The sequence below is a fragment of the Bombyx mori genome, chromosome 20 (genome assembly GCF_030269925.1).
Source record: "Bombyx mori chromosome 20, ASM3026992v2".
Classification (NCBI taxonomy): domain Eukaryota; kingdom Metazoa; phylum Arthropoda; class Insecta; order Lepidoptera; family Bombycidae; genus Bombyx; species Bombyx mori.
In genome coordinates this window covers 2,445,948-2,469,011 of record NC_085126.1, presented here as the reverse complement: position 1 = coordinate 2,469,011, position 23,064 = coordinate 2,445,948, and the positions used below count along the sequence as shown (strand labels likewise).

The window sequence follows — 23,064 nt, the reverse complement described above, 5'->3', positions numbered from 1 at the left end:
GAATTCATTCAACCCAGTCTATTCTGCAGTAAACTTTTATTACTTACTAGCTTACTACATGTATTGACAAAACTTCGCTAAGTTCAGTTGAAGGAAACATGAAAAGAATATAAATATGTGTATGTTTACACTTACCAGTAGTCAATATGCAACAAATAACATAAACATATTGCAATATATCAAATGATCAATATGGGGCCACCCATTAACGGTGCTTTTAGGCACTACAAGCACCGGCCACCGTCCTCGTCAAAACCGTCGCTTGCGACGAAGGGCTCGACGAGCGAATTAACCCATGCACACAGCCCACTGAGTTTCTCGCCGGATCTTCTCAGTGGGTCGCGTTTCCAATCCAGTGGTAGATTCTGCGAAGCACTGTTCTTGCTAGGGCCAGTGTTAGCAACACTCCGATTCGAGCCCCGTGAGCTCACCTACACGTTAGGATGAAGCTGAAATAGCCTCTCAAGGCTATCAGCATAGGTAGGAAAAAAAAGAAGAAACCCGTTTGAAGAATGACGTGTCATAGTTCTCCATTCCAGCGCTGGATGCTAAATGGCAGAAATTATATCCGAAAATGAACTGAATTGATGCGGCGATTTCAGATGATAGTGTTTTCCGCACCATAAAAAGTTATATTTAGGAATGAAACTTAAAAAAATAATAGAATTAATGTACTTTGCAGCGCCTTGTGGAGGCAATGGCTCCTCGTTCGGCAAGATCCTTCCGGCAGGAGTTCAATATGCAAGACACGACCACAGAGCACACGTACACCTCACAATATACCACAGAAAAGTGAGTTGAATAATTATATTTAAAAAAAATTATTACTGCTTCCAGCTTAGGTATAAATTTGTGTATCAACACGTAACATTGTTTTGTTTGTTTCTCGATTTAACAGATACGTGAGAACCTCACATACTACGGAACTTGACGGTGAAGCACCGGTCAGATCAATGACCAATGGCAAATTAACATCTCCTAAGTACACAACAAAGACTATAATTACGGACGAAGACAGACCTGATGTTCGAAAGCTAAAACGCGTCCACAGAATGTATGAAGGTCCCAATATCATCGAATCGAGGGGTATAGTGCATCCCGAAACCAGAGAAATATTGACAGTGGGCCAGGCGATCAGTATGAGAATACTTGACGTTCGCACAGGAAGACTCCTGTCTTCGCCCGACACGAGACAGACTATAACGATTGAACAAGCAGCCAAAGAAGGTCTTATTGACCCTAAGCTAGCTGCGAGGCTCACTGGCCCGTGTGGAATGACCGAAGACGGAAACGAAGTCACTCTATTGGAAGCCATACAGCGAGAACTCTATGACGCTGAACAAGGATTGTCTGATCCAGCAGAAAAAAGGATCAAGGTAACTGTACAGGGCGAAGGGCCCGGAACCCAAGGAATGAGTATCTCGGACGCGGTCAGTCGAGGACAAGTCGACCTTGACAAAGGTCTCTATAGATTACCCAATGGAAGTTACATTTCCATCGCCGAAGCCTATCAAAGAGGGTACCTTATATACAACGAGATTATCAAAATCAAATCGAGCGCGCTGTGTCTGTCGGACGCGATAAGTCAAGACTTAGTAGATAACAACGGTTGGATCTTGGATAGGAATTCGGGCGACAAATTCCAAATAGACGTTGCTATACAAAATGAATTAATCAACCCTAACGTTAGGGAAATTCTTGATCCTAAAAACGACACAAAAATAACTCTTTCTGAATCTATCGAGAAGAATATAATTAACACTAAACATTCTAAATACGTGCACAATGTTACAAAAGAGAAGCTTAGTTTCAAGGAAGCGGCGTATAAACGTTACATTTGTAAACCTATGACCCTTAAAGACGTTTGCGATAACAATTTGATGACTAACGATGGTAAAATATTTTCCCTATCCAACAGAGTTCCATTGAATATATTAGAAGCTATATCGGTCGGTATTCTCGACAGCGACAATGTTAAATGTGTAACAGATACAACGACAGGTCAGCTACTTACTTTATCGGAGGCGATAGGAGCCAAAATAATTCTTCCGGATAATAAGTTTAGGGATAATCTGACCGATGAGATATGTACTATACCGGAAGCAGTCGACCGCGGTCTTATTACTTCTGTTTCGCAAAGATCCATTTTCGATATTGACGGTTTCAGAGATCCGAAATCAGGTGAATTCGTATCGTTCAATGCTGCTTTAAGCAAAGGCAACTTAAAATATGTAAATGGTGAAACTTTCTTGAAAGCAGAAAGTGGGGATTTCGTCTTTCTAGAAGACTGCACTAAAGTGTCTATAGTTCGACCTGAAGTTTTAGAAATGTTCAACAGAAAGATAGGTGTTTACGAAAACGGTAAGGAACTTAGCGTTTTAGATGCTGTGTTCAAAAATATTCTTGATCCTAAATCGGGACATTTACTGGAAGCGACCACTAAAAAACCTATTCCTTTCAATAAAGCTGTAGAGATCAATATGATAACGCCCGAAGGTGCGGCACTTTTGAATTCTTTGTTAAATATCACTCTTACTTTGCAAACAGTTACTAAAACAGTTAAACGCTATGTGACGGTGACTAATACGACTTCAACTCAACGTACTGAAACTCTAATCACATTTGCTGAAGCTATTAGACGTGGACTTATCGATGAAAACACTCAGACCTTTACCGACCCAACCACGGGCACCGTGATGCCAATACAGCAAGCTTTGGACGAAGGTTTATTAGGGGTTGAAAAGAACGAACCACGTGTCGTTCACATATCCGATCGAGTAGCTAAAAAAGATTTAGTACCGGGACAAGTAGTAGAATTAAAAATAACGAAAAAGTCGTTTATTAAAGATCTACCTTCTAGTCCCGAAAGTAAGGTTGAGCGCGATAGTCGACCAGAAACATTAAAAAGCCCTGAATACACAGTTCGTGAGGTTAGTCAACCGCGTGAAAGTGTAGTCCAAGAAATTAGGACGGTTACTTCAAAATCTGTTGTCACTGAACCTTCGGTAACCTCAATGACCATTAAGAAAAACACCATTGAATTGCCGAGAGGAGGGTGGACTTTAAATGAAGCTATACATCTTAACTTTTTCGACCCTACTACGGGTATGTTCGTTATTCCTGGTACTGACAGAGTTTTAGACCTTGAAGAAGCCCTTAAATTAAACCTAATTAATCCTGAATCCGCAAAAGTCATTGACCCCAAAACTCGTAAAGAAATGCCATTAGATAAAGCACTCGAATTACGTTTAATTGATCATGTCGGTCGTTATAAATATATCACTGAAACTATTACAATGTTACAAGCAATAGAAAGTAAATATATTGTATTTATTCACCTAACTCAATCGGTGTCATCTCAAAAAGTTATAACGATTACATCGGTAGCCGGTATGCCAGATAAAATGGAAATTTCGGAAATATCAGACGTGACCACGTATCCACGTGACCTCGAAATAGAGGAACAAGTGGCTTTAGAACCAGTACAAGTAGCACCTGGGGTTATATTTGATCCTGCCACAGCTTTAGTCATATCTACTCCTTCTGGAGTTTCAGAGAATATAATAGAAGCTGCTTATAATGGTACTGTCGCTCCTGACACTGTTAAAGTCATTGAACCTCAGACTAGGAAATTCATAACATTGCAGCAAGCCATTGCTAAACGTATTATTGATAGAAAAACAGGGGATTACATAGATAACTCAGGAAATAAATTTACTCTAGCAGATGCTGCAAAAGTAGGTTTGATAGCTGTTGTAGGTGCACCTTTAGTTGCGGCTTCTAAAGTTATTCAGGTTGTAAGGAGTACTATGGTAGTTGATCCACAAACGGGAGAAAAATTACCGATGGAGGTAGCATATGAAAGGGGCTTAGTTGACCCTGATACGTATAAGCGCTATGAAGAAGAAATTAGAGATAGGACGTTAGAAAGCGACAAACCAAGAAGCGAACATACAACAAAAACAGAGACAATCACGGTTACTCAAACAACAAAGACATCACCGGAGGGAGCCGCTACTGTTACAGTGGTGGTTGACCCAAATACCGGGGAAAGATTACCACTTGATGTAGCTTATGGAAGAGGCCTAATAGATCCCGTTTCATACAAAAAATACGTATTGTCGGTTAGTGATCAAAAACCAGGTTCCATTACTTATCATGATATTAAGTCACCTAGTACTAGCAAAGTAACTTTCAGCCAAGCACCTCAGAACTTTGAGACTGAACCCATAAATATATCGAATAGTAAAACAGTTACTGTTTCACATTCGACCACAAAACCAATATCAGTAGGTGCAGCTGTTTCTGAAGGATTCATTACAGTAGAATCAATTCAAAATAGTCTATCTGCTGATAACAGGCGAGTGATAACAACACAGGCATTAGACAAAAAAGACAAGCCGCCGGAAGTAATTCAAATTATTAAAGCTAATTTAAAACCCAAATACAAAGTCGCTGCTGTTAGAGAAAACACTCCTGATATCCCGATAGAGTCTAAACCCGTTATTCTTCAAAAATTAAGAAAACGTGTAGTAACACCTATGGAAGCTCTCGAGAAAGCCTTAGTCGATAAAGATACAGCAAATATTTTAGAGTTGGTTAAAGCTTATAAAGATGAGAACGGCCTTCCTATTAATCTAAAAAAAGCGATTGATATCGGGTTAGTTGATGAAAACGACGGTAAATTAGTAGATCCAGTACATGGTGATACTTTAACGATTAAAGTAGCGATAAATAGAGGAATCTTAGACGGTGAAGGTCAAGATGAAGTTCTGATACCGCTTGCAAGAAGTTTAACTATTCCCGAAGTTCTTGAACAAGGGTTACTCGATCCAGTAACAGGTAAGATTATACATCCCGAGACAGGTAGCCTTTTGACACTTAGAGAAGCTTTAATTTGTGATATCGTAGATCCATTGTCAAGTGTATCTATAGCACCGGGAAAGAAAATAACCTTAACCGATGCTATTACCAGAAATATGATAGATGATAGTAAAAATTTAATTAAAACTAATGATGGTTCCATGGATTTATTAACCGCTGTCAACGCTCAAGTCTTCTCTGATGTCCAAGTAATTAAAAAAGATGAAACAATACCTCCTGCAGCAATGACTCTTAATGTTGCTATTAAAAAGAATTTAATAAATCCTCATACAGGGGAAATAAAACACCCACTTACTGGTGAATTAATTTCACTTACTGATGCCATTAACAGAGACTTGATTATGGCAATACCTTACCCTCAAACGTCTGATACTATTATTTTAGAGGATGCTTTAGAAAAAGGTGCTATAAATCTTAAACAGGGTGTCTTCATTAATCCAGATACTAAGGAAATACTTCCAATTGACAAAGCTTTGGAACAAGGACTATTGGCCATTAAAACGAACCCAATAGCTATGGAAACAAGCGGTGTGGTAACTACTATTACTGAAACATTTACATCGCAGCATACAATTACAACAAAAATGATTGAACTTCTCGCTGATTATGTATTAATCAATGCGAATGAAATAAAAAACACTAGAACCGGTGAAATCATGACTATAGATGAAGCTCGTCTTAAAGGTATTGTGAGAGATGAACAAACCAGTAAGGAACAGTTTATTACATCTGATACCAATATTAATTTTGAAGATGCGCTAAGTCACGGCTATATCAACATTGAAACCGGCACTTTCACTCATCCTAATACTGGCGAAACTCTATCAATACCAGATGCAGTTACTTCGGGAGTATTAACTACAGAAATTAAGCCAGATTCTAGTGAGCCTTCTCTGAAGAAAAAAGAGTTAGAAATGCTAGATCTAAATGAAGCATTTGAACTTCTGTTTGATGAAAGAACGCAAAAATTCAAGGATCCCAAATCACCTCACAAACTAATATCATTCAAAGATGCTCTTGCTAAGAAAATTATAGATCCTGAATCTGTAATATACAATGTAGAGGCTGCTAAACCAGTTACTTTACAAGAAGCTGTAAAAATAGGGCTTATTGACATCAAAACAGGACAATTAAAAGAACCTAAAACAGGTAAATTGGTAGATATAAAGAAAGCTGCAAAAATTGGGCTAGTCGCTGTGATCGCAGCTCCTGTACTCGCTGGTATGGCAGTAGTACAGGGAGCTCAAGCGGTGAAAAGTAAATTGATGCAACCAAAGCAAGACAAGGTGTTTGAGGAACCAAGTAGAATTGTGTCCGCTGATAAAGCGACTGTTGACAAGGTTACAGAGCCTAAAAAAGTAATTCAACGTAATATTGAAGTAGAACCAAAAGTGAAAGATGCTAAAGTAAGTGTTAAGGATATTCCGTCGCGGCCTAGCATATCCGAGGATCCTAAGAAAGATGTCAGTAAAGAAAAACTAAAAACGGAAATTACTCCTACAGAAAAAAGGGAAATTGAAACTGAAACTGCCGTAGCATCATCAGCGGAAAAACAGGTTATAACTTCTGCCAACCAACCATCATCAATAACTACGAAGCCTGAACATCAGATAGCTACCTCAGTGCCAAGTAAAACTAGTATCAAGCACGAAGAGCAAGTTCTTGAATCATCTAAAGTGTTAGAAAAAAATATTATTGATCTCAAAGAAGTTGTTGAAACATGTCAAAAGGTCAAATACGGTACTAAACCTGAAAATGAGAAAACGCAAATGACAGTAACCGAGAAATTAACTACAGAACATATTAAACAAGCCCCCAAGCATGACAAACCAATTTCAGGACAAGAAATGGATATAGTGAAACAAAAAGATAGTCATGAATTAAATGACGAAGATACGGCGAAACAAAATCCTGAGCAGTCAACCCCAAGAGATGAAGGAACAAGAATTACAAAAACTACAATTACAAAAACAGATCCATCCAAGTCTTCATTACAGACGACTAGCACAATAACAGCTACTAAGACATCAACTGTGACAACAATAGAGGTCACTCAAAGTGCATCTTCATACAAGATCAGTCCTGAAGATTACGAATCTGAGGTCACTATTGAAGAAATTGATAGTGAACCTTACCAATCTTCACAAGTGCTTGATAAAGAATATACTACGGATGTTTCTAAAGATCGTTATGAAATAACAACTGAAGATGTATCTCCCAAAGACATAATCAAGTCTAAACCTATTGATGAAGCTTCTATAAAACAGAAATCACCCGAAGTAGAAACAAAAATAGCTGAACCTCCCAAAATTATCGAAGTGACCGAGGGTGTTATTTTTGATCCTAAAACATCTTTGGTTATTTCAGAAGCTATTGGAGTGTCTGGAGATTTGTTAGAAGCTGTAAATAAAGGTGTCGTTCCATCTCAGAATGTTAAAGTTGTAGATCCGAAAACAGGTGTTCAGATTTCACTCCCAGAAGCTATTAAAAAAGGTGTTGTCGACGAAAAAACTGGCAAAGTGAAAGACACAACAGGGAAAAAAATTAGTTTCGCAGATGCAGCGAAGTTGGGGCTTGTAGCCGTTGTGGGTGCACCTATTTACGCAGCATCTAAAGTAATTGAAATTGTTAAAAATGCAGTCGTAGTTGATCCTAAAACTGGAGAAAAATTGCCTATAGATCAAGCTCGTCAACGCGGCTTAATTGACTCACAGGCTTATGGCAAATATGAAGAGGTTATAAAAAGTAATACTTGTCAAGATATTACTACTTCTCAGGTTACTGAATATATCAAAACAGTAGTAGTCGTCGATCCGAAATCAGGCGAAAAATTATCCATAGATGATGCTTATCAGCGTGGACTTGTTGAACCCGATGTTTATGAAGAGTACAAAAAATCTGGGCAAATTGCAAATACTGAAGGATTAGTTTCTTCAACAGAAACTAGTCCTAAAAGGGAAATTTTGCAGCCAAGTTCGATTGACGAATCTTCTTTGATTATACGACAAGGTACTATGACCGTAACTGACATCGTCAAAACGGTCATTGTAGATCCTAAAACCGGTGAACAAGTAACTTTAGAGGAAGCCCTTAACCGTGGTTTAGTTAACCAAAAGGAGTATGACACATTACAAGATACTGCCAAATCTTATAGTCCACAAAATATAGTTGTATCAAAAACTTCAGAAACAAAATCATTCCTTATTGAAGATCCTAAATCAGGTAAGAAATTGAAATTAGACGAGGCACTTGAACAAGGTATAATTGACTCTGATACTTATGAAACATATGAAGATTCTTCTAAGTCGTACGATGTCAGAGATGTATATGTTATTGATCCTAAAACAAACGAGAAGTTACTATTAGAAGACGCTTTAAAACAGGGTGTCATTGACTCTGAGAGTTACGAGAAGCTTAAAGATAATACAGATCACCAACAAGTATCACATGAAACTAAAGTTATTAAAACCATTCTCATTAAAGATCCACAAACAGGTGAAAATATGTCTTTGGAGGAATCTTTAAATAGAGGTGTTATAGATAAAGACACATATATAAAATATAACGAAGTATTAAAATCTAACAATCCTGAAGATTTGATGCTTCTGCAACGTCTTAAGGATTTTGATATAACAGTCACCGAACAGATTGTACAACACCAAGTAATAACTAAAACTACAACCAAGGCTGGAGAAATAATAACAAGTAAAAAAATTGAATATGAACCGACCATTTCTATAGAACAAAAAGTCTCCGAGTTCGAAGGTCCAATTCAGACAGTTGTTAAGGACGGTAAGACCGTATCTGCCATGTTGATTGATGCCGAACGACAACCCTTAAGGGTAATTGATGAAATAACTGAACAAAATGTAACGAAAGAGAAACCGACTCCTGTTAAACCATTATATGAAAACGTAACGCTCATCGATGCTATTGCTCAAGGTAAAGTGGAGCCTAAAATTTGTAGGATTATCATAAACGGAGTTGAATCTCCACTTACTGTTCAAGACTCTCTTGAACAGGAACAGATAAGCCGATTTGTACAGGTTGATGTACTGTCTAAAAATTGTGTAGTGTTGAAAGAGACCAAACCCACTTACTGTGTCGCTATATCTCAAAGATTAACCCCAGAAGAATTATCAGAAATGGGCGTATATGATATTGAGAAAGGTATTTTCTTAAATCCTGAAACAGGGGCTAAGATATCCTTTGAAGAGTTGGTTTATAGCTTACAAATATTCGATCCCGAGGCTATATTAGTTAAAGATTTAAGTTCTAAATCGGACGATTACATTTCATTTGATGAAGCTATCGCTAGACCTATAATTGATAAAACCACAGGTCACATGGTCAATCCGAAAACCGGTAAACGCGTGCCCTTCTTAGAATGCGTTCAATTGCGATGGATTGTAGAGAAACCTGATGATGTTTCAATAACGGAACAGGTCACAATTGAATCCGCGCTAGAACAAGGATTATATAATGCTCAGACAGGTGTAATAAAAGATGTTAATACTGGTGCCTTAGTGCCTATAGGTGAAGCGGTGCAAAAAGGCTTGATAGATCATGAGTCTTTGTTAATCACCGTACCGCGAACTAATGAATTAGTAACTCTCTCAGACGCAATAGAGCGTGGTATACTCGAAATTCACGACGGGGTTATCACTATTATTGAGACGCAAGAAATCATTGAAATATCTGTTGCTATCCAACGCGGTTTGATTACTATCATCCGACGGGCTGTTTCTATTGAAGCAATTATAAAGAGCCAAATGTATGATTCCAAAACGGGAAAAGTTAAGGATATTTTGACTGATCAATTAATTACTGTACGCGACGCGGTAGATAGGAACATAGTTCATCCAACAATATCTGAAGTAAAAGATACGGGAACCGATAAATTCCTACCATTAGGAGATGCTCTTGATGTAAAACTCGTTGATCCAATAACAGGGAAATTAAAAGACAAAAAGACTGGTAAATACATTCCATTAGACGATGCATTAAATAAAGGATTGGTTGCTACTAAATCTGTTACTTTCACTTTGTTCGATATCATCGAATTAGGTTACTATACACCTGAAAATGGACAAATTCTAAATCCGATATCGGGTAAAATTATAACACTGAAGAAAGCTATTCACGAGAAACTTGTAGATCCTACCGAGATACAAATTAAAGATGATAAGTCAGAGGCAGTTGTATCGTTCGATAAAGCTGTACAGTCTGGCCTGATAGATCTTGAACAAGGAATAATCACGTCACCAGTTATGAACCTTAAAGATGCGTGTGATAAGGGTTATCTTCTTAGCGATAAAAAACCATGGACATTACAAGAAGGTCTCGTACAAGGATTTTACGATCCTGGAACGGGTCTTTTGACAATTAATAATATTACAATGACTTTAGAAGACGCTATCAAAATTGGTAATATAAATCCAGAAGCTTTGACTGTAAGAAATGCAATAACGGGGGAAATTATTTCATTGTCAGACGCTATCAAAGTAGGAATAATTGACTCTAAAGAAGGTAGGGTTAGAGATCCGGTTCACGGGGATAAAATATCCCTTACAGATGCCGCCGAACGTGGTTTAATTGTACCCGCCAAACGAAAATTAAGTTTGCCAGAAGCAGTATTTAAGGGTTTCTACGATCCAAAAACTGGTAAATTTTCACATCCTCAAAGTAAAGAGAAAGTGCCCACTGATAGGGCAATAAGGAAACGAATGATAGATCCTCAGTCAACTTTGGTACACTTTGCTGGTAAAGTAATTCCGTTTGAATTCGCAGTAGACAGAGGTATTGTAGATAGCAGAACAGGTACTATATTTGTAGGCGATGAAAAAATTGACTTCCGTGAAGCTTTTGAAAGGGGGGTTTTAGTTGAAGTTCGTAAACCTTTATCGCTCGTTGAAGCTATTGAAAAGGGTGTTTATAATGAAATATCTGGACTGTTTATGGATCCACAAACTGGTAAAAAGTACACTCTTACTGAAGCAATTAAACTTCATTTGATCGATCCTCATTCAGTGCACATTCAAGACAATAGATTAGGTAAATGGGACAAGTTGTCATTGCCAGAGTCCTTAGAAACAGGAGTCATAGATGATCAAAGTGGTAAGATCAGAAATATAAATAATGACAATGAAGAAATTTCTTTACGCAAAGCATTTGAAATCGGTCTCCTTGTTGATAGTAAAGCACCAATAAGCTTGCAAAGAGCATTGCATCAAGGACTTTACGATGATGCGACCGGTAAATTTATTGATCCAACTAGTAATCGTAAAATTACTCTTCATGAAGCTATTAGGAGGTCAGTCATTAGTCCGAAGTATCTATGCTACTTCGACAAAAAATCTGAAAAACCTTTGTCTCTTGGCGAGTGTTGCCGTAACGAAATTATTGATAGGAGAAGTGGCAAGTTCCACGAACCAGGTTCCGATGTCCAGATACCCTTATCTGAAGCCATGAGTCTAGGATTAATCGTGGATATTGAAAGTGCTGGCTTCACTTTGTACGACACATTAGCCATGAACATGTATAACATAACAGAATTAATATTTATTCATCCGGTAACGGAACGTAAAATAACACTTAATTTAGCAATAGCTGAAGAGCTCATAAATCCTGAAACTTCCTTGGTAAAACATATACCGTCTAGCAAATATATTAAATTGACTGAAGCCATCGAAAGCGGTATAGTAGACGATGAAAACAATATTTACGTTCTACCTAACGGCAATCAAATCAATTTGTTAGATGCTAAACATCGCGGCCTTGTGGTAACGACAAAGAAAAATCTTAGCCTAGAAGAAATAATTAGAAACGGCTTATTTAGAGCGGATAACGGCAAAATCGTTGATCCATGCACAAATGAATTCATTGATATAAATAAAGCTATCGACATTGGTCTCCTCAATCCGGAACTTACAGTTGTTAAAGATAGTTTTACGAATAAATACAAACCGCTTTTATTGGCTATTCAACAAGGTGATGTTGATGTTGCAAAAGGCAGGGTACTAGATACAAAAGCAAAGAAAACATTTAGCATTGACACTGCGTTCGATAAGGGTTTGCTCGTGACTGTTATACAGCCAATTACTTCTCAAACAATATCTAGAAAATTCGTGTCAGATAGTGCGGCCTATAAACAACCCATGCTTAGGGAATTTTCTCTTGATGAAGCTATCAAGTATGAATTTATTGATCCAGAAACGGCCGTCATAAAAGATCCCCATAAGAATAAATACATTCCACTTAACCTAGCTATTACTGAAGGTATTATTGACAAAAATGCGAAGGGATCTTTCGATACTCAGAATAGGTCGCGCACGCTTTGTTTCGTTTTTGAAAACGGTTTAATTGTGTACGTAAGAGAGCCTCTTACGTTCGAACAAGCGCTCGAAAAGGGTTACCTTAACGTTAGCACCGCTCGATTTACCGATCCATCCTCCAACGAAGTGCTCACGATTAAAGACGCAACCACACTTGGGTATATTGATGCAGACACAGCGCTCATCAAAGATAATCTCAAAAAGAGGCTAACTAAACTTCCGGAAGCTTTCCGTAAGGGTTTCATGGACGCTGAAAAAGGCAATATATTAGACACTGAGACCTCAAAACTTAATACATTATCTGCTGCAATCGAAAGCGGTCTACTCATGACGCCAAAGAAGAGCTTCACCTTAATCGAAACTCTAAATTTCGGTATCTACAATCCTACTACCGGTGCCTTGAACGATCCATTCATTACTACCAGCGTTATCGATAGAAAGAGGCTTAATTTAGACGAAGCGATCCAACAAGGAATCGTTGATCCGTCAAGCACAGTTGTCAAGGAACCGGAGACCGGAAAGATATTGCCATTGGTTCAAGCTATAGAACAAAGGTTGGTTGATCCCGTTGAAGGCAGACTCACGATTGATGCAAAGAAAGGGATCAGTCTTGATTTAGTCAAAGCCCTAAAGAAGGGGTATTTGCTGCCAGCAGAAACGAGGGTAAGTCTTTTAATGTTTTTTATCGTTGTGCTTTTATCAAGCGAAGGTGTTGCTTTACATTTCCTGTTTCCGTTCTTACGAGGTGATTCTTACTCTAAAGCGTTTGGCTTAAACATTAGCATGGCACGACACTCACAAAACTTATAGTGTCGATTAATTCGATGGGGATTAATTCGATTATAATGGTTTTCCTATTTGAACGAATTGGGGAATAATTATTTACGTATTTTTTACATGTCAAACTAAAATAAATACAAAAATCGTTTGCGTGCAAGAAGCACTTTTTACTCGCACAGTAAGTTTCTTGTAAGCTACGTTAGCTTTTACTTTAGATGAAATTGAAGCTTTTAGATTAAATAAAAATTGTGTAATTTCGATGCCTCTTGTGATGTCATTAGATGCTTAATTATTTAGGTAATAGCGCCAATACGTAAGACTGCCAATTTTTCCTGTAGGAAAAAATGGCAACTGAGGTGTGCTTACACCGGTAAGGCTCGATGTATGTTGTTTTTTATTTCCAGCCGTTGCCTGCGATGCTAAAGAACCCCTTTTGAGCTAAAACGTGAATGCTTGCCTGTGAGGGATCATATTAACGACGATATAGCGAACCATCATCGTCTCGCCAAATACCTAACCCCCATAATCATTTTGTGCTAAGATTCGGAAAAGGCTGACGCCGATGTCGCGACACCGTCAGCTTTTTTTCGCTTTCTATTATGTTCGCTTAATCATTTCAAAGCCAGTATAATATGACAACTGGTTTTGTCCTTAAAAATATAGTGCTCCATATACTCATTCCTTGGATCCGTGCTCACAATTGGAATGCATGACCAGCGCAATGCTATCGTGATGTTAAAGGCGGGCACTCGCGTCTCAAACATTCACAATAACATGAAATGGTAAAACATTTGCAACATATAGAAATACTGAAGGTAGTATTTATTGATTTACGTTTCGATCGTTACAGAAAGATTTAATATCATCAAACCCAAAAATTGGTACATTAAAAATGGCCAAATCAAACAAAAAATTAAACAACGTTTTGAAGTAGCATACTAAATTCACTTTAAATATTATTAAGTATTGATGAAATTAAATCTTATTCCAGACAATATTTTAGTAAATCTTTCGTTTAAATGTAAATTTTGCGATGATCCAAACGAAAATTTTGTGTGGCGTCTCTTAAAATTTTTTACCTCGATCGCTACGATCTAATTAAAATCCTTCACATAAATTTTTTAATAGTTTCAGATTTACGTGACAGGTATTATTGTTCTTGTATTTTTATTATTATTAAACTTAACTTATTTGCTCTAATCAGAGGTTAGTTGATAAGAAAAATGTTAATACCGTACGTTAAATTGGGTTGTGTTAAATTTCACACGCTTGCATGTTGCGCTTTAAGCATTTTTATTTGTGTTCCGACGCAGCCACTGACTGTTGTGTGTTCGTCACCTCACTTGTTTTTCCCGCTGTCAAAGGTGTCTTGGTCTTTTGGAATCGTTCGTTCTATCTTTGCTTTATCTTTGCGTAGTCCCTTTATGATCTTTTAGGCTTCCTTTTCAGGCATTTTCCCGTAAACTAAGGCAAGATTTGTATTACTTGTCTTTCTTTACGGCCATGTACCGTTGTATTCAAAGGAATATCAATATATATACAAATTGTTTTGGTTGAACATTGATATTCTTTACGAATATGTATTTGTAATTAATTTTATAAAAATGTCTCATCGAATTTCGTAATGCGTTCACAGTTTTAAGTGCACTCTATATGTCTATTAGTCTGCGAATATAATCAGACCTCATCGTGTATATTCTGTAAAATATCACGCGAATTGGCTTTGGTTTATGTAAATGTAAATATTTTTTTAAATATTTTTCGGGTCTCTTATTTATTTACATACAGAAATTTCAAATATTTGCATGAAAATTTACGTATTGCCCAAAAAAAAGGGGGTTTCAAGAATGCGGTCTGTTTTGTTGACGGAAAGTAATGCACATATGTATATTGGTAGAAGCATTGTAAAATTGCAGAGTAGATGTGAAAAGCACTCGTAATGAGATCTAGTTAAGGTTTCTTTTCGAATGTTACGACACGATTTTGACGTAAAAAACAACGCTGAAAACTGAGTCAAAGAAATCGCCGTGGCTCAACATAATCTCTTTAAAAAAGTTTTAGTTAAAAACGTTACAGAAATGATTTAAGGCACGTATAAAAAAAACCTATTTCATTAGGAAACAAAAAAAACATCGGCTGAGCTGAATAACCACGTTTCATTATAAATAAAATCGGTGTCGCAACATTCAAAATGATTCTATAAGGCGATGTATGTAATAAAGGTTTTTAAACTAATCAGTTAATATTTTCAATGTAGCAAGCAGTAGAAGAGAAATATAGGCTTTGCGACGACACCCTGTCGAAATTGCTCGAATGGATCGGCAATGTTGAGGACCGATTAGCCAACCAAGAGGCAGTAAAGGAAGATATCGATGAACTACGTAACCAGATAAATACATTGAAGGTAGGCACAGAAAACCATTGTTTGTTTTAATTACTTTAGATGTGAGATCGTTGTCATGCCCTAACTAAAGTTGTGAAGAGCACAAAAAGAAAGCCTTCAATAAAAAAGTCGAATTTCAAATTTCGTGAGAACTGTTGAGACACAACACTTCAACTAACTAGCAACTGCTGCGCTACTAAATGAACACCCTTCCATGGTATCTCCTCAGCACTATGACGTGCGTTCAAAGGGGTCTTTGAAAAGTACCCTCATCTTGGCATTTATGTCTCTGACTAACTGTGATGCAAGCGCTGTGTGCTTGTTTAGCTTCGAAGGCAACACAAAAATTAAGTGGTTACCGGAGCCCATAGATATCTACAACGTAAATGCCGCCCCCACCTTGAGACATGAGTTGTAAGGTCTCACTTTTAATAGTACAACGGCTGCCCCGCCCTTCAAATCGAAACGCCTTACTGCTTCACGGCAGAAATAGGCAGGATATTGGTACCTAGCAGTGCGGACTCGCAAGACGTCCTACCACCAGTACGAATTGCTAAGCAAAGTTTTTTTTTCCAGTCGATCAAGGATGACCTTGAGGGTCACCAGCGTCAAGTATCCGCTTGCGCAGACCAGGCCAAGCAACTCCTCGTGTCCGGAGGCGACGTGCTTGCTCCACATGAGGTATGTTAACCACTTATTGATTACTCACCAGAATAAATCTTGCTGTTATACTCAATGCAATGCCACTAAGTCCCTCAGACACAGCCCACTGAGTTTCTCGCCGGATCTTCTCAGTGGGTCGCGTTTCCGATTCGGTGGTAGATTCTGCGAAGCACTGCTCTTGCTAGGGTTCGTGTTAGCAACGTCGTCAGGTTTGAGCCCCGTGAGCTCACCTACTAGTTAAGGTTCCGCTGGAATAGCCTCTCAAGGCTACCAGCTTAGATAGGATAAAAAAAAAGCCACTAAGTGGTTTTGTACAATTCACAAATAATTATGAGACGTATTTATAGTTTTGACAGGCTCTTTGTTCGACGCTTACTTTAGATTGGTCAAATCAGAATGGCATATGTCAGAAGTATGACGATGATAAATGCTTCACACGGAACGTTTCAAACGTCTTTTGTATTTGTACCTTAATACACACCAGACAAGGTACATTTTACCGTAAGAGTTTCGTTGTGTCTTTCGCATTTTTTCAATGAGGTGTTATATTATGTTCCGTCATTATATTGACTGCTATACTTTCTAAGTAACACGGGGCAGTCGAAGTGCGAAACCAATCTTATAGCCGACTTGATACTCGATCAAAACTGAACTGATTTAAGAACCTAAATAAATAAAAAACACTATAAATAATAATATAAATAAACCTCTATATGATTTATGACATAAATCTTAAAAGAGGTTAATATGTTACTAGATGATGATTTTTTTTTTATAACGCCGTCTTGTTGTGTCTTTAAAGCGGTTAGTTGCCCTCAATTAAGAAAAATAGTATTATTATTTGCCAATAGATGTCGAGTAGAGTCATAAAGTTGATTAATGAAAACACGAATAAAACAACATTTTCTGAAAATAATTCGTAGCTAGATCGATTTATCGCCCCCGAAATCCCCTGTATACTAAATTTTATGAAAATCGTTGGAGCCGTTTCCGAGATTCAGATTATATCTATATATATACAAGAATTGCTCGTTTAAAGGTATAATACAGTATAAGATAAAAGTGACATAAATAATAATTTGAATATTGAAACATTAGAAGTATTAAAACATTTTTGAATATTAAAACATAAAAAGTGGTGAAGCAATAGCTTTAAATGTTGTTTCTCTTTATAGAGCAACTCTGTTTGTGCTATAGTTTTACTAGGCTAAACTTTATTTTAATGTGAATAAAATAATACATTATAAATGTATAATAAAGGCGAGGCCGTCTGTCTGTACGTACACCTGTCGTTGTTATTCGGTTATTTCACATTCAGTGATCACAATCAGTGTCACGGATGATCGCAAGCCGGACAGGTGACAACCCTAATTACCTGATTCACTGTTCAATTGTTTTGTACTCACGATCTATTGTTCTTCAAATTGTGTTTAAATGAGTGTTGATTCTAATTAGCGATGATCATTTGTTAAGTAAAATATTGCATCAATGGCACGTTTTTGTTGAAAAACACACACACGCCATCTGTTTTTCGTGGATGGTACTATGATAAAACATATTCTGAAGTGTCAATATAGTTATACCAACTCAGTCAGACCAACATATGCGCTTAGAACACAAATAAAGAGATTCATAATGTTCATTTTTGTGGAGTCGATTTTTGGGTCTCTTGATAATAGTAACCCTAGTAACGCGGCGCATTGAAGTAATTATGTCGATTTTGGTTACTAAGGCGCCGGAATATCTAGTAGACTCTGGGAAAGACGAATCCGGAGATGAATGAGCTGAAAATTAAATACAAGAACCCATTGAGTTTCTCACCGGATCTTCTCAGTGGGCCGCGATTCCTATCCGGTGGTAGATTCTGCGAAGCACTGCCCTTGTTAGGAGCTAGTGTTAGCAAATTCTCTCAAGTTAAGCACGTGAGCTCACCTACTCGTCCGCGCGTAACTTGAATAGCCTCTTAAGCTACTAGCGAAAAGGTAGAGGCAGAGGCGGATTATCCGTAAGGCAAACTAGGCACGTGCCTAGGGGCGTCTAGTTACAAGGGGCGCGCGAGCTCAGAATTTTTAAATAAATAAGGAAAATAACATATCGACGATTAAGAACTAAATGCTATCTATAATCTAAATCTTCTGTCGTCCGTCTTGATTTCTTCACAGTTATAACGCCATATTTCATTCGCGCATTAGCGTAAGTAAAAGCAGGTCTACTAAAGTCTAGGGTTTGATGATACGACGTCATTGTAATTGCAAAAACAACTAGTTAAAATTTACAGTATTATGATGGCCATTTATGGCCGATACAGGGGCGCCGATAAAGTGTTTGCCTAGGGTGCTCTGGACCTTTAATGGCGGATTAACTGGGTAGAGGGAAAAAATACAAGAGTAACAGTTGTTTGTTTCGTTACCAGGTGGCAGCACTGGAGCGCGGCGTGCGGCAGCTGAAGCAGCGCTGCGACAAGTGCTCTGACAAATGTGATAAGATGCTGAGGAGGCTCGCGGCCGCCAGGGACGAGCTCGCCAAGTTCATGTACGATTTACGAATAAATCATCATAAAATATTTTTAAATGACCACCTTTTACTGGTTGTAGGACGTCTTGTGAGTCCGTACGGGTAGGTATCACCACCCCGCCTATTTCTGCCGTGAAGCAGTTATACGTTTCGGTTTGAAGGACGGGACAGCCGTTGTAAAGTTAAAAATGAGACTTTAGAACTCATGTCCAAGGTGACTAGCGCATTTACGCTGTAGATGTATATGGGCTCCGGGCTCCGTTTAACACCGGGTTGGCCGTAAGCTTGTCCACCGATCTAAGCAGTAAAAAAAAAACAAAAAGAAAATTTAATATACAGTTTAATTAACACATCCGGTTACCGCTTAATGTGAGTTAAGGTCGTGCCCTCATTATAGATAGAAAATCATAAATATATTAGACACTAGTAAACCGATAATGTTTAACGATGTATATTTTTCTCCCAAAACAGCAACGAATTGAACACATTTAACGTATGGATGGATGGCGCGTACCGCACGTTGGAAGACAAGGAGGCGGCTCTGTCCAAGCTGGACACGCTCTCCTCGCAAACGGACGACATCAGAGAGTTCGTGTCTGACGTCATCGCGCACCAAGCAGACCTGAGGTTCATCACCATGGCCGCGCAGAAGTTCGTCGACGAGAGCAAGGTGAGTGATCTAATCTTGAGGGTAGGTGATAATCACTGAGTCATCATCATTTTCCTACCCTTATCCCAGTCACTTGGGGTCGTCGCAACATGTTTTTCCCTTCCATACCATTTCTTCAGTCACTCCCCTCTTACACATATCGCCTGTCTTTTTAGGTCTATTTCTTCCTCTTCTTCCACATTCATAATTAACACTCTCTTACCAACCACATTTTCATTTCGTCATATCCACACCATCCCCCGCACTTCTCAGCTCCTCTGTTACAGGTGCAACTTTCAGACTTCCTCTAACATATTCATTCCGTATTCTATCCATTCTCGTTACTCCACACATCCATCGCAACATTCGCATCTCTGCTGCATGCAATCGTCTTTCATCCGCCATTTCCAACAATCCGTATGGTCCAACAAGCTGATCCATACAAGATATCACTGATAATCATTGAGCGTTGATTACAAAGTAATATAGAGCGTGCATTTTCCCATTAAGGCATTTAAATTAAATAATTTAATTATTTTGGTTTAAATCAGTTTTGGTTTGGATCTATAGATGTATTGGTTGTGAAAAAAACCTTGAACGATGCAGGAGTTCCTGTCGATCCTGAACGAGTACCGCACGTCGCTGCCGTCGCGGCTGTCGCACGTCCCGGCGGGCGAGGAGGGCGCGGTGCGGGGCGCGGCGGGCGCGGCGCGGCGGGCGCACGGCGAGCTGGCGGCGCGGGCGCAGCGCCTGCAGGACCGCCTGCGCGCCGCCAGCGACCGCGCCGCGCACCACGCGCACGCGCTCGCCCGGGCCCAGCGCTTCCTCGACGAGGTCAGCAAGCTCCCATATACCCCATAGCACAACAATATCGCGCACCATACATACATAGGCTGCTATACTATATGGCACTATAGTATAGCGTAGTCTGAAAGAAAGCTTAATAATATCGAACTGCATAAACCTTAATATGTTTGCTTTGGGAAAAATAAAATGTAAAATGAATTGAGATAATAAAAACACAGACATTCATAGTAGTCAGAAAAAAATTCAATAAAAACAACCTTTTTATTATTTTTATAGAAAAAAAATACAAAACACGCATAAAATGTGAAAACCCTAACATGAACTGTACTACTATGTACAAATAAAAGCTTATTAAATCAAATCACATCGTGATAGTCACAATATACATATGTGAAACGTTAGGTGGAGCCCCAGGTCCGCGGCGTGCTGTCGGAGCCAGTGGGTGGGGAGCCTCGCGCTGTGGAGGCGCAGCTGTCCCGCGCCAAACATCTGCACAACGAGATCCTGGCGCAGGGACGACTCATCGACAACGCCAAGGATGTAAGTGCAGGACCTTTGTCAGGAATTTGTAACTAGATATAGATATTGCCAAGTGTTCAGCTCGCACTAACGTATTGAATTCTGTAGGCAGTAGCTTGGCTCTGGCTCTGGCATTGCTGAAGTCCATGGGCGACGGTAACCACTCATCATCATCAAGTGGGCCGTATGCTCGTCTGCCTACAAGGGCAATAAAAAAAATAAAACGTCCTTACGGATCCATCAGATCCAATAACCTTTACATTAGACGACTTCAGCTCTAACACTAGGAGCAGGCTTAGGGACCCCGGGTACCGCACACGTGCAACCTAACCTAAACATCAGCCCTCTGGGTTTCTCGCAGGATCTTCTTAGCAATTCCGATCCGGTAGTAGATTCATTCGCGAAGCAGCTACTCTTGATTGGTTAGGTCTCCTCTGAAAGCGCTCGGGTAACTGTTAGCAAATCCCACCCCTCCTGGCTGAGCCCTTGTTCACCCACCCGTCCTGGTAAAACTGGAAAGGGCCGCCAGTAATCTCCCAAACATAAAAAAAAGTGTTTAACCTTAAAATCTTGAAATATGAGGTTGTCTCAACTGTTAAGTTAAACTAAGTTTAGTTGAGTTTATTGTGATCATTTTTTATTTAATTGGCTCATATTCATTTGGCACGTCTAGTCCTAGAAAGAGTTCGTCTCATTGATTAGCGTCATCTCTATCCTGTAGTTCATAATTCATCGTGCCAATTTCGAAATGATTACTCGATAGACTCTAACATTTACTTTTTTCACGCTTTATATTAGCTTCACTTGTATGTATGTTTGTAACTGACTCCTTTAGACACGATTTTGACCCCCTTTCAACGGCCAGATTTCATTCAAACTTTGTAGATTTATCGAGGACCGATGACAATACATTAGTTTGATAATTAAATCGTATCTATGTAACTGATTTTTAATGAAAAACACTATTTTACGCAAAATTATTAAATGCTTGGCACACAAAATTTAGAATAATGCCATCTAGTACCTAAATATTTTAGATACTTGTTTGGAGAAGTTTACGACGAAAGGAAGATCTTCCACCGAGCGGGTGATATTGCTCGGTAGACCGACGGTCCGAATGTTGTTGTTCGGAACTTGTATATATGCGCTTTATCTTGAAAATGTCGTAAGCGAGATTCAGGCATCTGTCAATTATCTTGCGTTGTATGATGGCTACTCGCCACACTTGCATTGTTACTGTTGGAGGGACAATATTGTTTTGTAATACCGAAAAACTTCACGAGATGGCGTTACAAAAAATTCCTTCCCAAAACTATAAAACCATTGTGATTGAACCACGCATTTTTTTGCAATAAAATGTATTTTAGACTATTTTCAATTTAAATTTATTAAAATTTATTTTCTGTTTTTTAGCTGAATTTTATATATAACGTATTTTTTTTTGTTTTTTAAACTATTATTTATTCTTTGCAATTTATTTACTCAAATTCCATCCGCAGGCTTGTGACCAACTAGTAAAATCTCTAGAGGGTCACCTGACTCCTGCCGAGATTCGACAGTTGGAAGTGCCGGTGGTGGACCTCACTAGCCGGTACCATGACCTCTCCGAGGCTGTTGGTAGCCGATGCTCGGAACTGGAGGCCGCCCTGCTGCAGTGCCAGGGTCTGCAGGACTCCGTCGAGGCCCAGGCGCATTGGTTGGGCGAAGCCGAGGACTTGTTTAAGTGAGTGACCCGGCAAACGTTGTTTTGCCATATAAATTATTTCTAGGAAAGATAAATGTCCTAGATACAGACTGCAGCGCCATCTGCCGGGCTGATTTGTAAACCTAAACCATTCTCGAATCCACCTGAAGGTACATAGAAAATTTCATTCAAATCGGTCCAACCGTTAGGAAGAGCTTAGTGACAAACACACGCACAGAAGAAATATATAATATATAAAAATTGTATATCAACGGTAGCCACAGAATAAAAATCATTTTTTGATTTTTCATTTTTATATATCGCGGGGTGAAAGGTAATTTGGTTTAAGCGACATGTATCTTTGTAATTAAAGGTCTTATCTGTTAGGCCACAACGGCTTCAAAATAGTTGTTGCTAGTCTGTTGGCAACACAAGTAGCACAATGTGTGTGTGTCTTGCAGACAGCAGCTGGGTGGCGCGTCGCTGGTGGTGGCGCGGCTGGAGGAGCAGGTCCGGGAGCAGCGGCGCGCGCACGCACAGCTGGGCGGGCGGCGCGCCACGCTGCAGGCGCTCGCGCACTGCGCCGCCGCCGAGCCCGCGCCCTCCCGCCTCGCCAAGAAGCTGGAGCAGCGCGCGCAGGACATATACGCGAGGTCAGCACGCGCGACGTCCAACAACCTTACTTTAGGACGACTCACAAAATTACTTCCGCTCATTGCTATTGATTTGTATTGACCTCTTTTCACTCCTTCTTGAAGGTTTAGTCCATACACTTCTGCACCCAACAACATATGAACACGACATGGCGTGTGATAATCTGGATCCGCCAACACCATATCATGTAGAT

At 39.1% G+C, this 23,064-nt stretch overlaps 1 protein-coding gene across 50 annotated transcripts in view; it reads left to right on the top strand.

Moving 5' to 3' along the window:
- The window catches only part of LOC101742624 (dystonin), a 357,476-nt gene that overhangs the window by 257,939 nt on the left and 76,473 nt on the right, over positions 1-23,064 (top strand). For 44 of the 50 annotated variants that reach the window (XM_062674251.1, XM_038017952.2, XM_038017948.2 and 41 more), the window contains 10 exons: positions 683-792; positions 899-12,881; positions 15,256-15,402; positions 15,958-16,062; positions 18,458-18,576; positions 19,030-19,228; positions 19,814-20,041; positions 20,417-20,554; positions 22,033-22,256; positions 22,679-22,870. In XM_062674251.1, coding sequence (XP_062530235.1) covers positions 683-792; positions 899-12,881; positions 15,256-15,402; positions 15,958-16,062; positions 18,458-18,576; positions 19,030-19,228; positions 19,814-20,041; positions 20,417-20,554; positions 22,033-22,256; positions 22,679-22,870 — 13,445 coding nt within the window. The remainder of the gene's footprint in view (positions 1-682; positions 793-898; positions 12,882-15,255; positions 15,403-15,957; positions 16,063-18,457; positions 18,577-19,029; positions 19,229-19,813; positions 20,042-20,416; positions 20,555-22,032; positions 22,257-22,678; positions 22,871-23,064) is intronic. The other 6 variants (XM_062674290.1, XM_062674292.1, XM_062674291.1 and 3 more) reach the window with 2 other exon arrangements.